The sequence below is a fragment of the Oncorhynchus keta genome, chromosome 32 (genome assembly GCF_023373465.1).
Source record: "Oncorhynchus keta strain PuntledgeMale-10-30-2019 chromosome 32, Oket_V2, whole genome shotgun sequence".
In the NCBI taxonomy this organism is placed as follows: domain Eukaryota; kingdom Metazoa; phylum Chordata; class Actinopteri; order Salmoniformes; family Salmonidae; genus Oncorhynchus; species Oncorhynchus keta.
Window position 1 is genome coordinate 6,171,115 of NC_068452.1, and position 14,923 is coordinate 6,186,037.

A 14,923-nucleotide genomic window follows, 5' to 3' on the forward strand; every position below is an offset into this window, starting at 1 on the left:
GAAGCCTTATGAAAGTCAAGGTGTGGAGGCAGCATTAAAAGTTTGTGTCTGCGTTTGTGTGAGCGTGTGTGTGTGTGTGTGTGTGTGTGTGTGTGTGTGTGTGTGTGTGTGTGTGTGTGTGTGCGCATGCGCGACCACTCACCACTCGTTGGCGCCCATCCTCCTGTCATAGAGGCGGACCGAGCCGTCGCCCAGCCCCGCTGCGATGAGGGACCGCTGTGAGTCACATGATAGGCTAGTCACACAGCTGTCTGCCCCCGTTGGTATGTCCTGGTAGACACACACACACACACACACACACACACAATTAGTTCAAGCAATGTTAAAAAAAAATAAAAAAGTAATCACATAGTCGTTGCCGTGACATAACGAACATTGTGGTTGTCACGGCGCTCATTAAACTTGGAGTAACTGGCTAACAACTCGATCAAATCACGTCTACAGCTGACTGATGGAGAACGTCGTCTGGGTTCTGCCGTCAATACAGCCAGAGACAGGGCAGGGCTCGCATACCTACCATACTACTGTCTGTCCAATAAAGGGTTAACAGGTTGAATGGAAACACAACCGATAATGTTGAGCCAGGTGCTGAATACCAGGATGCATTCAGTGCCTTCAGAAAGTATTCATACCCCTGGACTTATACCACATTTTGTTACGTCACAGCCTGAATTCAAAATGTACATGATTCTGTACAGGCTTCCTTCTTTCCACTCTGTCACTTAGGTTAGTATTGTGGAGTTAACTACAATGTTATTGATCCATCCTCACTTTTCTCCTGTCACAGCCATTAGACTCGAACTGTTTAAAAGTCACCATTGACCTCATGGTGAAATCCCTGAGCGGTTTCCTTCCTCTCCAGGAACTGCGTGAGGAAGAAAGCCTGTATCTTGGTAATGACTGGGTGTATTGATACACCATCCGAAGTGTAATAAATCATTTCACTCAAAGGGATATTCAAGGTCTGCTTTGTTTGTTTTTTTACCCATCTACCAATAGGTGCCTTTCTTTATGGGGCATTGGACAACTTCCCTGGTCTTTGTGGTTGAATCTGTGCTTGAAATTCACTGCTAGACTGATAGTCGTATGTGTGGGGTACAGAGATAGTGTTTTACATGATTTTTTAATGACTACTACCCATCATTGCGCACAGAGTGAGTCCATGCAATTTATTAAGTGATTTGTTCAGCACATTTTCCCTCCTGAGCGTATTTAGGCTTGCCATAACAAAGGGGTTAAATAATTACTCCAGACTTTTCAACTTTTCATAAAAAAAAAAAAAGTAAAACATTCTAAAAACATAATTCCACTTTGTGAAATACCTCACAGGCCAGTGACACACAATCTCAATTGAATCCATTTGAAATTCAGTCTGTAACACAACAAAATGTGGAACAAGTCTAGGGGTATGAATACTTTCTGCAGGCACTGTAAAAACCGATACGTAAGAAAGCAGGGGAAAGTATCCACAGTCCCACAGAATGTCATAACGCTCCCAATGGACCTATTGGATTTGAGGTTTGTCCCCTGAGAAATCATGGACGTGCAATAGGCAACTGTGACATTTCAAAAACATTGCCATCGATAAACAGGCTAGTTATGAACCACTGTGTGTTCTCTCTTCACCTGGACCTTCATCTCCCTCTCCGTGTCCCAGATCCTGATGACCCTCACGTCTCCAGAAGTCATCAGCAGCCCCGTCTCCTGCTCCCAGTCCACCACCATGCCTGCACCTAAGAGGACACCGGTTAGTAACACACACACAGACAGAAAGATTACAAGGGAGCACACACACAGGCGGAAACCAATGGTTATCATTGACCATGACGCAGCTGTCAATGCCTGGGAGTTTGAGGTATGATCTACCAGCTGAGCACGGGTTCTGGTGGCATCTGCCAAGAGTTCTGACACACTCAGACTGGCGGATGTAAACAGGAAACACACCATCTGAGTCAACTGTGGGTCAAATGAAAGGTCACTGTCTGACACCAGCCATCAGGATATCACTAATACCTATCCAACCCTAAGGTTAGAGGGCTAGGGGTCGATTTGAAAGTGGACAAAAAGCCTTTCAGACGTTTGCCAACCCTGTGACTCACAACAGGCTGAGATTAAAAGACCCACTCCTCTAGGGCGGCGCACAATTGGCCCAGTGCCGGATTAGGGTAGGGTTTAGCCGGGCGGTGGGGGGGGGCTTTACTTGACTCATCGCACTCTGTCTCCTTGTGGCGGGCCGGGCGCCTGGACATCAGGTGAACCGTGTTTCCTCCGACACACTGGTGCGGCTGGCTTTCGGGTCAAGCGGGCGACTGTTAAGGAGCGCGGCTTGGCGGGTCAGGTTTCGGAGGACGCGTGACTCCACCTTCGCCTCCCGAGCCCGTTGGGGAGTTGCAGTGATGAGACATGATCGAAATTGGGTAGGGGGATTAAAAAGTGGGTAAAAAAATAAATAATAATCGAATAAGAAAAGACCAACTCCTCCACCAGATGTTGCTACTGGCAGGCAGCAGTGACAGGTTCTCACACCCAGAGAGAAAAGAGAAAGAGAGAGAGAAAGAGAGAGAGAGAGAGAGAGAGAGAGAGAGAACGAGAGGAGCCCTCAGCACCTCCATATGCTGCTACTGAGTGTGTGACACCCGGCAGAGGGCCGGGCGTAGCCTAACCTTGACAAACAGGCAAAGACTTGTGCTGTGTGATAGGCAGGTGTGGAGAGGAACATAACTCTGAAAACACACTGTATAAACACACACACACACTTTCTCTAAGTGAAATCGCACACAGCTTCTCTTCCTACTTTTCCTCCTCCGACATATGATCTCCTTCCTCTTCCCCATCATCAACAATCCCAACCCTGCTCCATCAGTCTGGTCCAAATCCCTCACAGCCCTGTTTCAAAGCCCCAGTGTGGCTAGCTCTGGCGTCACAGCTACGCGGGCTGTTTGCTAGCTCAGGCTCACATGCAGACGCGTGGGGGAACACTTCACAGAGTGTACTCAGCCACCCACAGAGCTGGGACCCTCACACACACAAACTTCTGCGATTCCCCCGTTGCACACACTAACACGCGTGCACACACTCACACACAAGCACACTCGCAGAACGACTGGCCCCATTCAGAGACTGAGGGAGAAGAGGAGGCATTCCTTTGAAGTCCGGAGCTCTGTGTTAGTGAGAAATTCCCATCTCTGGTTGATGGGGAGAGAGGGAGAGAAAGCGAGTGCAGCAGAGAAACCCTAATCTTGTTTATTCTTACTATTCCAGGCAGATAGTACGAAAGTCGATGAATACAAGGGTTGGAAACCCCAATAATTTCAATCATTTTGATCTGAACAGAAGCACAATTCTGTTTTAGTTCCATTCAATGTTCCGACCAGCATAATAAAGTTCTGAACCGGTTCGAACCAGAAGTACCGGTTTATATATACACAGAATAAAAATATAAACTCAACATGTAGTGTTGGTCCCATGTTTCATGAGCTGAAATAAACGATCCAATTCATTTTCCGTATGCACAAGAAGCTTATTTCTCGCAAATTTTGTGCACAAATTTATTTACCTCCCTGTTAATGAGCATTTCTCTTTTGCCAAGATAATCCATCCATCTACCTGACAGGTGTGGCATATTAAGAAGCTGATTTAACAGCATGATCATTACACAGGTGCACCTTGTCCCGGGGACAATAAAAGGCCACTTTAAAATGCGCAGTTTTGTCACAACGCCACAGATGTGTCAAGTGTTGAGGAGCGTGCAATTGGCATGCTGACTGCAGGAATGTCCACGAGAGCTGTTGCCAGAGAATTTAATGTTAATTCCTCTACCATAAGCCGCCTCCAAACGTAATTTCAGATAATTTTGCAGCGCATCCAACCGGCCTCGCCCAACCGGCCTAACCTAGAAAACTAGCTGGCAGGCAGACACTGGAAGGAGAAGTGTCTGTGTGACAGAGGGAGTGTTTGAATAGCGGCCTCGATGGCGATTTTTGTGGGACAAAGAAAGAGAACGTTAATAACCGGTTCCCATGCTTTTAAAATAATAGTTATGTTCCTGAACACTAGAGATTACTTTCATTCCCTGTTCTGTTTCCGTTCCTCAAAAGAAACAACATAATTCTCTCTAGTTTTATGTTCTCTGAACCGGTTCCAACCCCCTGCTTACCAGTCAACACACTGACTGAACCCAATGCCAGGAGAATAAGAGAACAAAACGGTCCACCCCATCTCGCTCGCTTTCTCTCTTTCCACCCCATCTTTGTTATACTCCCACTCCTTCACCACTTGAGGTTTTCCTCCACTCACTCCACCTCTCTTTTTGCTCCACTTCCTCCATACAGTTAAACCGTAACCAACTCCACTCAAAAACATCTCTCAGGCGTCAAAAGATGTCCCTTGCTTCAGGTCACCTCGGGGTCAAACACATTGAGTTAATTCACAGACTCTATAGGCCACTAGTCAACTTCCCTAAAATTACAGAATCAATCCCAGTTCCCTACGGCAGCCTAAGCAGTGAGGCAGGGATTTGAGAAGTCCACACAGAAATCAATAGCGCCATTGTGTATGGAGATGTGTGACTGAGGGAGTGGATGAGGGAGTGCAGCCTAGGCATCGCTGCCTCGTCATAATCGGATTCTCGGGGTTTCTTCTTATACACAGGGGAATACCTCCTTGAATATATACTCTACCTCTCTCCCTCATTCTCACACTGTCCCGCTCTAACCTCCATCTCAAATTCCCTCCCAACTGGAGGCCCATTGTTCTCCTTAATAACGACTACAAAAGCGGCTAATGATTTAGTTAGCATTAGCATAATGTACAATTTAATGGATATTCGGGGCTGCCTGTGCGTTGGTGTTGCTGGTGCGTATATGTGCTATCTGAGGTTAGCCCTACAGTTAGTGTTTGCATAAACTAGCTTCAGCGGTCTCCAGTGGCTACGATTCCACTACTCACCTCTGTCCCTGGCTCTACTTCCCTAATCCCCTTCTCTCTATAGCTCTCCTTAGATGTCTCTCAGTGTCACGTTATATTTCCATCACTTGTTCTTTCGCTCTAGGGGACGAGCACTGCCTCTGCATTCCACACCATTAATCACCTGTTGATGGACTGGCTCTCACACGCCGCAGGTTATTAAAGACTGCGCGCCGACTTCACACTTCCCTCCTCTCTCTCTTTTATTCCCTTAATCGTGTTGGCTTTGAAAGTGTCCTCCGGGACCCAGGTGATGGAATTAACTAGGACTATGCTGCACAAGGCTGTAGTTAACAATGAGGCCGTCACCATGGATGGGGTTGATTTGATGGACACGGACACCGGTAGTTTATGGCGCTTTTGGCGCTAGGCTAGTTAACCTGTGAGCTGACGAGAGGAAAAAAGCTCTAGAATGGAGCCTGTATTTAACCTGTATTACAGGCTAAGGGACTCAGTGTTAGAGCAGTGATGACCAAAAACCTTGGCACAGTTATTTGGGTTGGGTCCAGAGTCGCTGAGACATCTGAGCCTTCTCTCATATTCAGTCTCTGTTTTAGTTTCTGTTGTCCCCCTCCGTCTGTTCCTCTCCTAGTCCCTCTCTTTGTCTGTCTGTCTGCCCCCCCTTCCCTCTGTTCCACTCTCTCCCTCTCTGTGTACTTATCCTCTTTTAGTCCCGCATCTCCCAGCCACTACCTCCCAGAGGCCTTTTTAACAAGCCTCCAGCCATCCAGTGTACGTGGAGTAGGACTGCCCTACTTTCACTCAAACTTCCCCAGTCTCGTCAGAAAAAAAAGCAAATGAAAAACTTCCTCAAGCTGCTGCAGTAGAACGAGAGGAGAGATAAACGAGAGAGCGAGAATGAGAGAGGGGGAGAGAGCAATATGTTATAAACGACATCTGCATGAGAACTTAATTAGGTCTGCGCTCTGTCTGTGTGGACGGGAAGTCGATGTGGGTCTCCCTCTCCGGAATGCTAAACAAACACTAATGATAACTCCACAGGGTGTAATGAGGGCTGAGAGGGAGACGGCGCTGCTCCACAACAGATAGAAATAAACAGCACCCAAACAGGCAGGCAAGGCTCTCCCTCTCTCACCCCTCTCTCACTTTCCTCCTCTCTCGGTCAACCCCTCACTTTCTCTCCCTATCCCATCCATCTCTCTACCTCTACCCTCCCTCCCAATCTCTATAGTCTTCTCTCCGACACAGTTTGCATGCCAATTCAGCTGCAGGGGAAAAACCCAAGTCTGGACGAAGACAGTTTTAAGGCCCCTTTGCTTGGCTGTGGAGGGAACTAATCACAGGTACTGAGGCCTCAGGGCTAGAGGAAGGAGGTCCATTAGTTCTACTATCAACATCCCACATTACCAGCAGGCCTCTAATTATACAAATTAGATGATTGAGGATGCCCCCCCCCCAAAAAAAAAATCTGTTATAACCCATATGGGGGTGCCGTGTTGACAGTTGTAACGATACTGGGCCGATAGAACCAGAAACGGCAGGTTCACGCTGCAGTTGAAGCATTGCTCTAACTACATATACACATACTGTTTTTGTGTTCATTCATTCATAAGGGTCAAACGATGCAAAAACAATTCCTGAAAACTGGGCAGAGTTGTCTGGGCAGAGTTTGTCATCCTTCATGTCTGTTTTGTACTGGTAGGAATACACGATACCAAGCTTTGGCCTGTGGAGAGAGGGATACTGAAGAAAGGGAGGCCTGGGGGGGGTCGAATGGAGGGATGGAGGGTCAGGTAACAGGGGGAAGAAGTAGTGCAGGGGCAGACTGCTGGAGTTTGTGCAGTACACCGAGTCAGGCGAGAGGGAAAGACGGCAGCAGCACTCACCTCCCTGTCCCTTACTCCTGTCAAGATAGATGGAGACCCGCCTGGCCAGACCTGCAAGGGGAGGAGCAGAAAGGAGGAGGGAGATAGGGAGGCGCCAGGGAGAGGGGAAGGAGAGTCAGAAGCACATCAGCCCCAGCATGTCATACTGTTAAGCAAGGACCCCCCACATGCACAGACACACACTCCGACGCATACACGCGGTCTCGCACACGCACTCTCTCTCTGTGTATTAGTTTGTGCGAGTCTGACAGACAGACAGAGACAGACAGACACAATGAGCAGTGGAAGAACAAGGCCACAGTTTCCCCAGCATGACATCTTCCAAATTAACACCATGGACATGCCCGGATCAAAACCAGAGAGATATTCCACGACTCAACTACTGGCTCTGCATTTAAAGCAGGCTCCAGATAGCTACACTCCATCTTAAATCATATATGCACCCTAAGGCCTTGGCCAAAAGTAGTGCACTATATAGGGAATAGGGTGCCATTTGGGATGCAGATTATATCTCATCTAAAAGCCTGGAGGGCAGAAGAGTCTAAATCCCCTGTACCACAGGGAGGACGAGTGTGTGTGTGTGCACCTTGTTGAATACACGTGGTGTTGGTGTTCACGTATGTGAGTGTGAATGAGTGTGTATGTGCACAGTAGAGGTCGACCGATTAATCGGAATGGCCAATCGGAAATCAGTATTTTTGGACACCGATTTTTAATATTTTTTTACACTTTTATTTCACCTTTATTTAACTAGGCAAGTCAGTTAAGACACATGCTTATTTTCAATGACGGCCTAGGAACACTGGGTTAACTGCCTCGTTCAGGGGCAGAACGACAGATTTTCACCTTGTCAGCTCGGGGGATCCAATCTTGCAACCTTACAGTTAACTAGTCCAACGCAATAACGACCTGCCTCTCGTTGCTATTCGAATGCAGTAAGCCAAGGTAAGTTGCTAGCTAGCATTAAACTTATCTTATAAAAAACAATCAATCAATCATAATCACTAGTTAACTACACATGGTTGATGATATTACTAGATATTATCTAGCGTGTCCTGCGTTGCATATAATCTGACTGAGTATACAAGCATACATCTAAGTATCTGACTGAGCGGTGGTAGGCAGAAGCAGGTGCGTAAACATTAATTCAAACAGCACTTTTGTGCGTTTTGCCAGCAGCTCTTCGGTGTGCATCAAGCATTGAGCTGTTTATGACTTCAAGCATATCAACTCCCGAGATAAGTGAGGCTGGTGTAACCGAAGTTAGTGCGCGCTAATAGCGCTTCAAACGTCACTCGCTCTGAGCCTTCTAGTAGTTGTTCCCCTTGCTCTGCATGGGTAGCGCTGCTTCAATGGTGGCTGTTGTCGTTGTGTTGCTGGTTCGAGCCCAGGGAGGAGCGAGGAGAGGAAAGGAAGCTATACTGTTACACTGGCAATACTAAAGTGCCTATAAGAACATCCAATAGTCAAAGGTTAATGAAATACAAATGGTATAGAGGGAAAAAGTCCTATAATTCCTATAATAACTACAACCTAAAACTTCTTACCTGGAAATATTGAAGACTCATGTTAAAAGGAAACACCAGCTTTCATATGTTCTCATGTTTTGAGCAAGGAACTTAAACGTTAGCTTTCTTACATGGCACATATTGCCCTTTTACTTTCTTCTCCAACACTTTGTTTTTGCATCATTTAAACCAAATTCAACATGTTTCATTATTTATTTGAGGCTAAATTGATTTTATTGATGTATTATATTAAGTTAAAATAAGTGTTCATTCAGTATTGTTGTAATTGTCATTATTACAAATAAATAAAAATTGGCCGATTAATCGGCATCGACTTTTTTGGGCCTCAATCAGTATCGGTATCGGCGGTGAAAATCATAATCGGCCGACCTCTAGTACACAGAGTACAAAACGTTAAGAACAGCCTCATACTATTGAGTTTTCCTCCATTTTGCCCTCAGAACAGCCTCAATTCGTAGCGGCATGGACTCTACGAGGTGTCAAAAGCGTTCCACGGGGATGCTGGCCCATGTTGAGTCCAATGCTTCCTACAGTTGTGTCAAGATGGCTGGATGTCCTTTGGGTGGTGGACCTTTCTTAAGACACGAGGGAAACAGTTGAGCGTGAAAAACCCAGCAGCGTTGCAGTTCTTGACACACTCAAATCGGTGCTCCTGGCACCTACTACCATACCCGTTTCAAAGGCACTTACATCTTTTATCTTGCCATTTCATCCTCTGAATGACACAATCCATATCTCACTTGTCACAAGGCTTAAAAATCCTACTTTAACCTGTCTCCTCACCTTCATCTACACTGATTGAAGAGGATTTAACAAGTGACATCAGTAAGGGATCATAGCTGTCACCTGGATTCATCTGGTCAGTCTGTCATGGAAAGAGCATGTTTTGCACATGAATGTGTGTGTGTCCGTACTGCAATACAACAGGACTAACTGCATATAGCATAGTGACAATTAACACCAACTATTACATTGTGGGGGAGCTGGCAGCCTTGTTCTGCTAGAGGAAGATGAAACTTTAAACCAACATAAAGTCAACGTAGCAGGAAAGTAGCAGGCCAGAGTTAGAAGACCTCAATGAAAGGAGGCAAAACGACGAGGAATAGCACCCGACACAAGCTACTGGGTGGAGGGGAGAGCCTGTGTTATGGAGATGGGGGAGATTTGGAGTGTGTGTTTGTGCTTCTGAAGCAGTTACAAATCGGTGCCAACGATGATCTCACGATGGCATCTGTTCATTTGAACGGCGCTAGCTGTGTCAACGCAAGCTTGAGCTGCGCAGACCCTCTCCACCGCTCTCCACCTCCAAGGTGAAGTGGTGGCTACCCTGCTAAATCCTGATTGCGGTATACCTGACAGCTCTCCCTGTGACGCTAGTTAAGTGTGTCGCCTCTCAGCAGGTACCCTGAGCAGGGACGCTGCTCATCTTTGTCAAGGGGGGACACACAGAACACAATTCATTTTTTTATTTGACCTTTATTTAACCAGGCAAGTCAGTTAAGAACCAATTCTTATTTTCAATGACGGCCTAGGAACAGTGGGTTATAACTGCCTTGTTCAGGGGCAGAACGACAGATTTGTACCTTGTCAGCTCGGGGATGCGATCTTGCAACCTTTCGCTTACTAGTCCAACGCTCTAGGCTACCCTGCCGCCCCAGAGCGTCTCTCATTCTATGATTCTACACAAAGCTGTCAGAGCTAACGTCCTACCAGCTAGCGCACTCGCCTGCCCTCCTCCTACACGCCCACCACAGACAACAAGTGAATGTGATTCAGCTATGTACTGAATGTCTTACAAAAGCTCGTCCTTGGCCTGTATGTACTCACACACTTCTTATATTTCTACTTCTATACATTTTAGTTACAGTTGTTTATTCATATACTGGATTCCTGACATAGCTCAACTCTTAATATATCTACTGCTGTACATCGCATTCTTCTCATATCTCGAGGATATTCATCGGGTGTATACACGTATAGATCGCGTTTGGATGACTTGTTACAGCGCTTTTTGGGTTGTTAATTAGTTTCATACCGACGCGTCTTCATTTCTTTACAGTTTACTGCATTGTTAGGAGCTAGTAACCATAAGCATTTCACAGCACCCGCGATGACATGGGCTAAACTGTGCATGCGACCATTAAACGTTGGTTTGATTTGACGCAATTCTAACTCGAGCCTAAACTGCTCCAAAACTGGTGATCTGCATCAAAATACATCCCAAGATTAGTATGAAACATTGCACATCGTCCCTGACAAATGAACGAATGAATGAATGAATGCAGAATGAAGCAGCCAATTTCCTGCACCTGCCATCCACAAGCATAGCCGATTACACTCTAATCCACGTCAGAGAAATACAGAGAGGAACATGGACAAGCGATTTGCAGATGTAGAGTGAGAAATATGACCGGGGTTGGAGAATTAGTGGAAAGGGGATGTGGGGAGATGCGGGTCTGACTTCTGAGCGGGTGGGGACTAGGTGGATTGAGGGTTTGGGGTAGTGGGGTGGATGGGAATGGGGTAAAGGTTGTATTGTGTGGCGGTGGTGGTGGGACTGGGGGTAAAACGGATGTCGATGTGGAGGTACACTGAGGGTCTAGGCTGATAAATAGAGGAGGTCTAGGGGGGGTAAATAGCGTGTTCTTTACTGTGGGCGCTGGAGGAGGGCTGACCTCGGGTGGTGGGGAGCATGTCGGACAGGCCCTGCCACGCCGTCACCATCTCGGGGTTCCGCTGGTCCGCAAAGTTCTTCCAGATACGCAACGCCCCGTCGTCTAGAGGAGGAGGAGGGGGGGGGAGAGAAAAAAAGAGTGAGAGAAAGAGAGAGGATGGTTGGAGAAAGGAAGGAGGGTGACCGAGAAGGAAAAGAGGAAAAGAGAGAAAGAAAAAAAACGTTAGATATTATAATTCAAGGTTAGAGGTCGCTTACAACTTCCATATTTACACTTTCACAAACACTTCCTCCCTGTGTGCCCATGAGAGACGAAGCATGTGCACGTGGATTTGCATTAACCACTATGGCCTCGGGCGCGTCCGTGACCTCAGAGTGCAGAAAGAACACAACAGAAGCACAGTCTATGGCTTGTATCCCAAAAGGCACCCTATTCCCTAGATAGTGCACTACTTTTGACCAGAGCCCTATGGGTGCACTATATAGGGAATAGGTTGCTGTTCGGGAGGCATCCTATCCCTTAACAAATCTCTGAACAAAAGTTCTTGCAATGGGTCTACAACAAAGCAACTTTCAAGCAATTTGACCTCGTCTCTTCAGCCTCTAGCCTCCTTCAACTTTACAAACTCATATGTACAATACAATGCGCCTCTTCTTCAAGCCTGGCACCATACCACTGCTTTCAAGCACACACACACACACACACACACACACAGACCGACAGATGAGTACACTACACACGCATCACTCAAGTGCACCACTGACCCATGGCAACACAACGCTGCGTTAACTCGGATTAATCAAATAATCCAGTATTAATAAACTCCCACGGGAAGCCGGGTTGGCCAAGTCCATCACAGCCACATCTAAGTTCAAGGCTGTGTTAATAACAGGGTCTTGTTTCTCTAGTCCTCCTGAACAGATTTGTCAAAGAATCCCTGAGCGTTCAGTTTTGAGCCACTTAGCCCAAGTCAAGGCCATGTTTCAATGTAGTCTGTTCTTCCTAGAAGCAAAGACTCATCGAGCTTGATCCTTCACGTCAAGGTAGGGAAGAACATCAAAATACGGATGCATTTTGAAAGTATTCAGACAGGACTGCAAACCAGGGTGAATGAATGACTATGTTTAAAATGACAGACAAAATCACATTACTGTATATGATTTTGGAGGCGCAAAGCATTTTAATACAGCCCTGCCATAATTAGTTTCACATGAGAGAAATAAAGTGAACAGAATGGTGCTCTCCAGCAATTCAATATAACGCTGCCAACTTAATTCCTTTTATACTTATTTAAGACTGCATTTGTCACCCAGGGAACAATGTGCGCGTGCTCCTGTCTGAGGATGTGAGTCAGGCGTTTGAGACTTGTTTATTAAGGCCTCAAGGTCTAGGAGGGAGGAAACATGCACATTTATTTGCTGCAAAATGGTGTACTTGAATTGAGGCAACTTGGGTCTATTTAGTTTCTGCATTGTTCAAGATCTCTGCATTCAGTTCGATTGGGTGATGCTGAAGAGATTGACTGTTTGTTAGATAGTTTTTTTTTTAACCTGTATGTGTGCTTGCATATGTTTGTGTGACGCACAAGATGATTAAGTCTGAGTGTATGTGCTTGTTCGTGAGATGATTGAAGGGGGGAGAATTAAAAAATTTCGGCTCGGTGAATCGAACCAGCGATACGGAGTATAGGTGTGGACAAAGTATAGGTGTGGACAGAGTATAGGTGTGGACAGAGTATAGGTGTGGACAGAGTATAGGTGTGGACAGAGTATAGGTGTGTATAGTGTATAGGTGTGGACAGAGTATAGGTGTGGACAGAGTATAGGTGTGTATAGTGTATAGGTGTGGACAGAGTATAGGTGTGTATAGTGTATAGGTGTGTATAGTGTATAGGTGTGGACAGAGTATAGGTGTGTATAGTGTATAGGTGTGGACAGAGTATAGGTGTGGACAGAGTATAGGTGTGTATAGTGTATAGGTGTGGACAGAGTATAGGTGTGGACAGAGTATAGGTGTGTATAGTGTATAGGTGTGGACAGAGTATAGGTGTGTATAGTGTATAGGTGTGTATAGTGTATAGGTGTGGACAGAGTATAGGTGTGGACAGAGTATAGGTGTGTATAGTGTATAGGTGTGGACCGAGTATAGGTGTGTATAGTGTATAGGTGTGTATAGTGTATAGGTGTGGACAGAGTATAGGTGTGTATAGTGTATAGGTGTGGACAGAGTATAGGTGTGGACAGAGTATAGGTGTGTATAGTGTATAGGTGTGGACAGAGTATAGGTGTGGACAGAGTATAGGTGTGTATAGTGTATAGGTGTGGACAGAGTATAGGTGTGGACAGAGTATAGGTGTGTATAGTGTATAGGTGTGGACAGAGTATAGGTGTGTATAGTGTATAGGTGTGTATAGTGTATAGGTGTGGACAGAGTATAGGTGTGGACAGAGTATAGGTGTGTATAGTGTATAGGTGTGGACCGAGTATAGGTGTGTATAGTGTATAGGTGTGTATAGTGTATAGGTGTGGACAGAGTATAGGTGTGTATAGTGTATAGGTGTGGACAGAGTATAGGTGTGTATAGTGTATAGGTGTGTATAGTGTATAGGTGTGGACAGAGTATAGGTGTGGACAGAGTATAGGTGTGTATAGTGTATAGGTGTGGACAGAGTATAGGTGTGTATAGTGTATAGGTGTGTATAGTGTATAGGTGTGGACAGAGTATAGGTGTGGACAGAGTATAGGTGTGTATAGTGTATAGGTGTGGACCGAGTATAGGTGTGTATAGTGTATAGGTGTGTATAGTGTATAGGTGTGGACAGAGTATAGGTGTGTATAGTGTATAGGTGTGGACAGAGTATAGGTGTGTATAGTGTATAGGTGTGTATAGTGTATAGGTGTGTATAGTGTATAGGTGTGTATAGTGTATAGGTGTGGACAGAGTATAGGTGTGTATAGTGTATAGGTGTGTATAGTGTATAGGTGTGGACAGAGTATAGGTGTGGACAGAGTATAGGTGTGTATAGTGTATAGGTGTGTATAGTGTATAGGTGTGTATAGTGTATAGGTGTGGACAGAGTATAGGTGTGGACAGAGTATAGGTGTGTACCGAGTATAGGTGTGTATAGTGTATAGGTGTGGACAGAGTATAGGTGTGTATAGTGTATAGGTGTGGACAGAGTATAGGTGTGTATAGTGTATAGGTGTGGACCGAGTATAGGTGTGTATAGTGTATAGGTGTGTATAGTGTATAGGTGTGGACAGAGTATAGGTGTGTATAGTGTATAGGTGTGTATAGTGTATAGGTGTGGACAGAGTATAGGTGTGTATAGTGTATAGGTGTGGACAGAGTATAGGTATAGTGTATAGGTGTGTATAGTGTATAGGTGTGGACAGAGTATAGGTGTGTATAGTGTATAGGTGTGGACAGAGTATAGGTGTGTATAGTGTATAGGTGTGGACAGAGTATAGGTGTGTATAGTGTATAGGTGTGTATAGTGTATAGGTGTGGACAGAGTATAGGTGTGTATAGTGTATAGGTGTGTATAGTGTATAGGTGTGGACAGAGTATAGGTGTGTATAGTGTATAGGTGTGGACAGAGTATAGGTGTGTATAGTGTATAGGTGTGGACAGAGTATAGGTGTGTATAGTGTATAGGTGTGGACAGAGTATAGGTGTGGACAGAGTATAGGTGTGGACAGAGTATAGGTGTGGACAGAGTATAGGTGTGTACAGAGTATAGGTGTGGACAGAGTATAGGTGTGTGACAGAGTATAGGTGTGGACAGAGTATAGGTGTGGACAGAGTATAGGTGTGGACAGAGTATAGGTGTGGACAGAGTATAGGTGTGGACAGAGTATAGGTGTGGACAGAGTATAGGTGTGGACAGAGTATAGGTGTGGACAGA

General features: G+C 45.6%; 1 protein-coding gene and 1 long non-coding RNA gene across 9 annotated transcripts in view; one reads left to right on the top strand and one right to left on the bottom strand.

Moving 5' to 3' along the window:
- The window catches only part of LOC118364938 (regulatory-associated protein of mTOR), a 213,873-nt gene that overhangs the window by 5,641 nt on the left and 193,309 nt on the right, over positions 1 to 14,923 (bottom strand). For 2 of the 7 annotated variants that reach the window (XM_052490559.1, XM_052490557.1), the window contains exons 29-32: positions 11,017 to 11,118; positions 6,813 to 6,863; positions 1,627 to 1,733; positions 143 to 270 (exon numbers count right to left, since the gene is read on the bottom strand). In XM_052490559.1, the coding sequence (XP_052346519.1) occupies positions 143 to 270; positions 1,627 to 1,733; positions 6,813 to 6,863; positions 11,017 to 11,118 (388 nt within the window). Of the gene's footprint in view, positions 1 to 142; positions 271 to 1,626; positions 1,734 to 6,812; positions 6,864 to 10,992; positions 11,119 to 14,923 lie in introns of all 7 variants that reach the window. The other 5 variants (XM_052490558.1, XM_052490556.1, XM_052490562.1 and 2 more) reach the window with 3 other exon arrangements.
- Positions 12,785 to 14,685, top strand: LOC127914454 (uncharacterized). Of its 2 annotated transcripts, XR_008088400.1 has the most exons (5): positions 12,785 to 12,892; positions 12,978 to 13,878; positions 13,913 to 14,014; positions 14,185 to 14,269; positions 14,453 to 14,685. It is a non-coding gene; the product is annotated as an uncharacterized LOC127914454 (long non-coding RNA). The 2 variants fall into 2 exon arrangements; XR_008088399.1 differs by lacking the exons at positions 14,185 to 14,269; positions 14,453 to 14,685 and having other exon boundaries at positions 12,978 to 13,181; positions 13,267 to 13,926.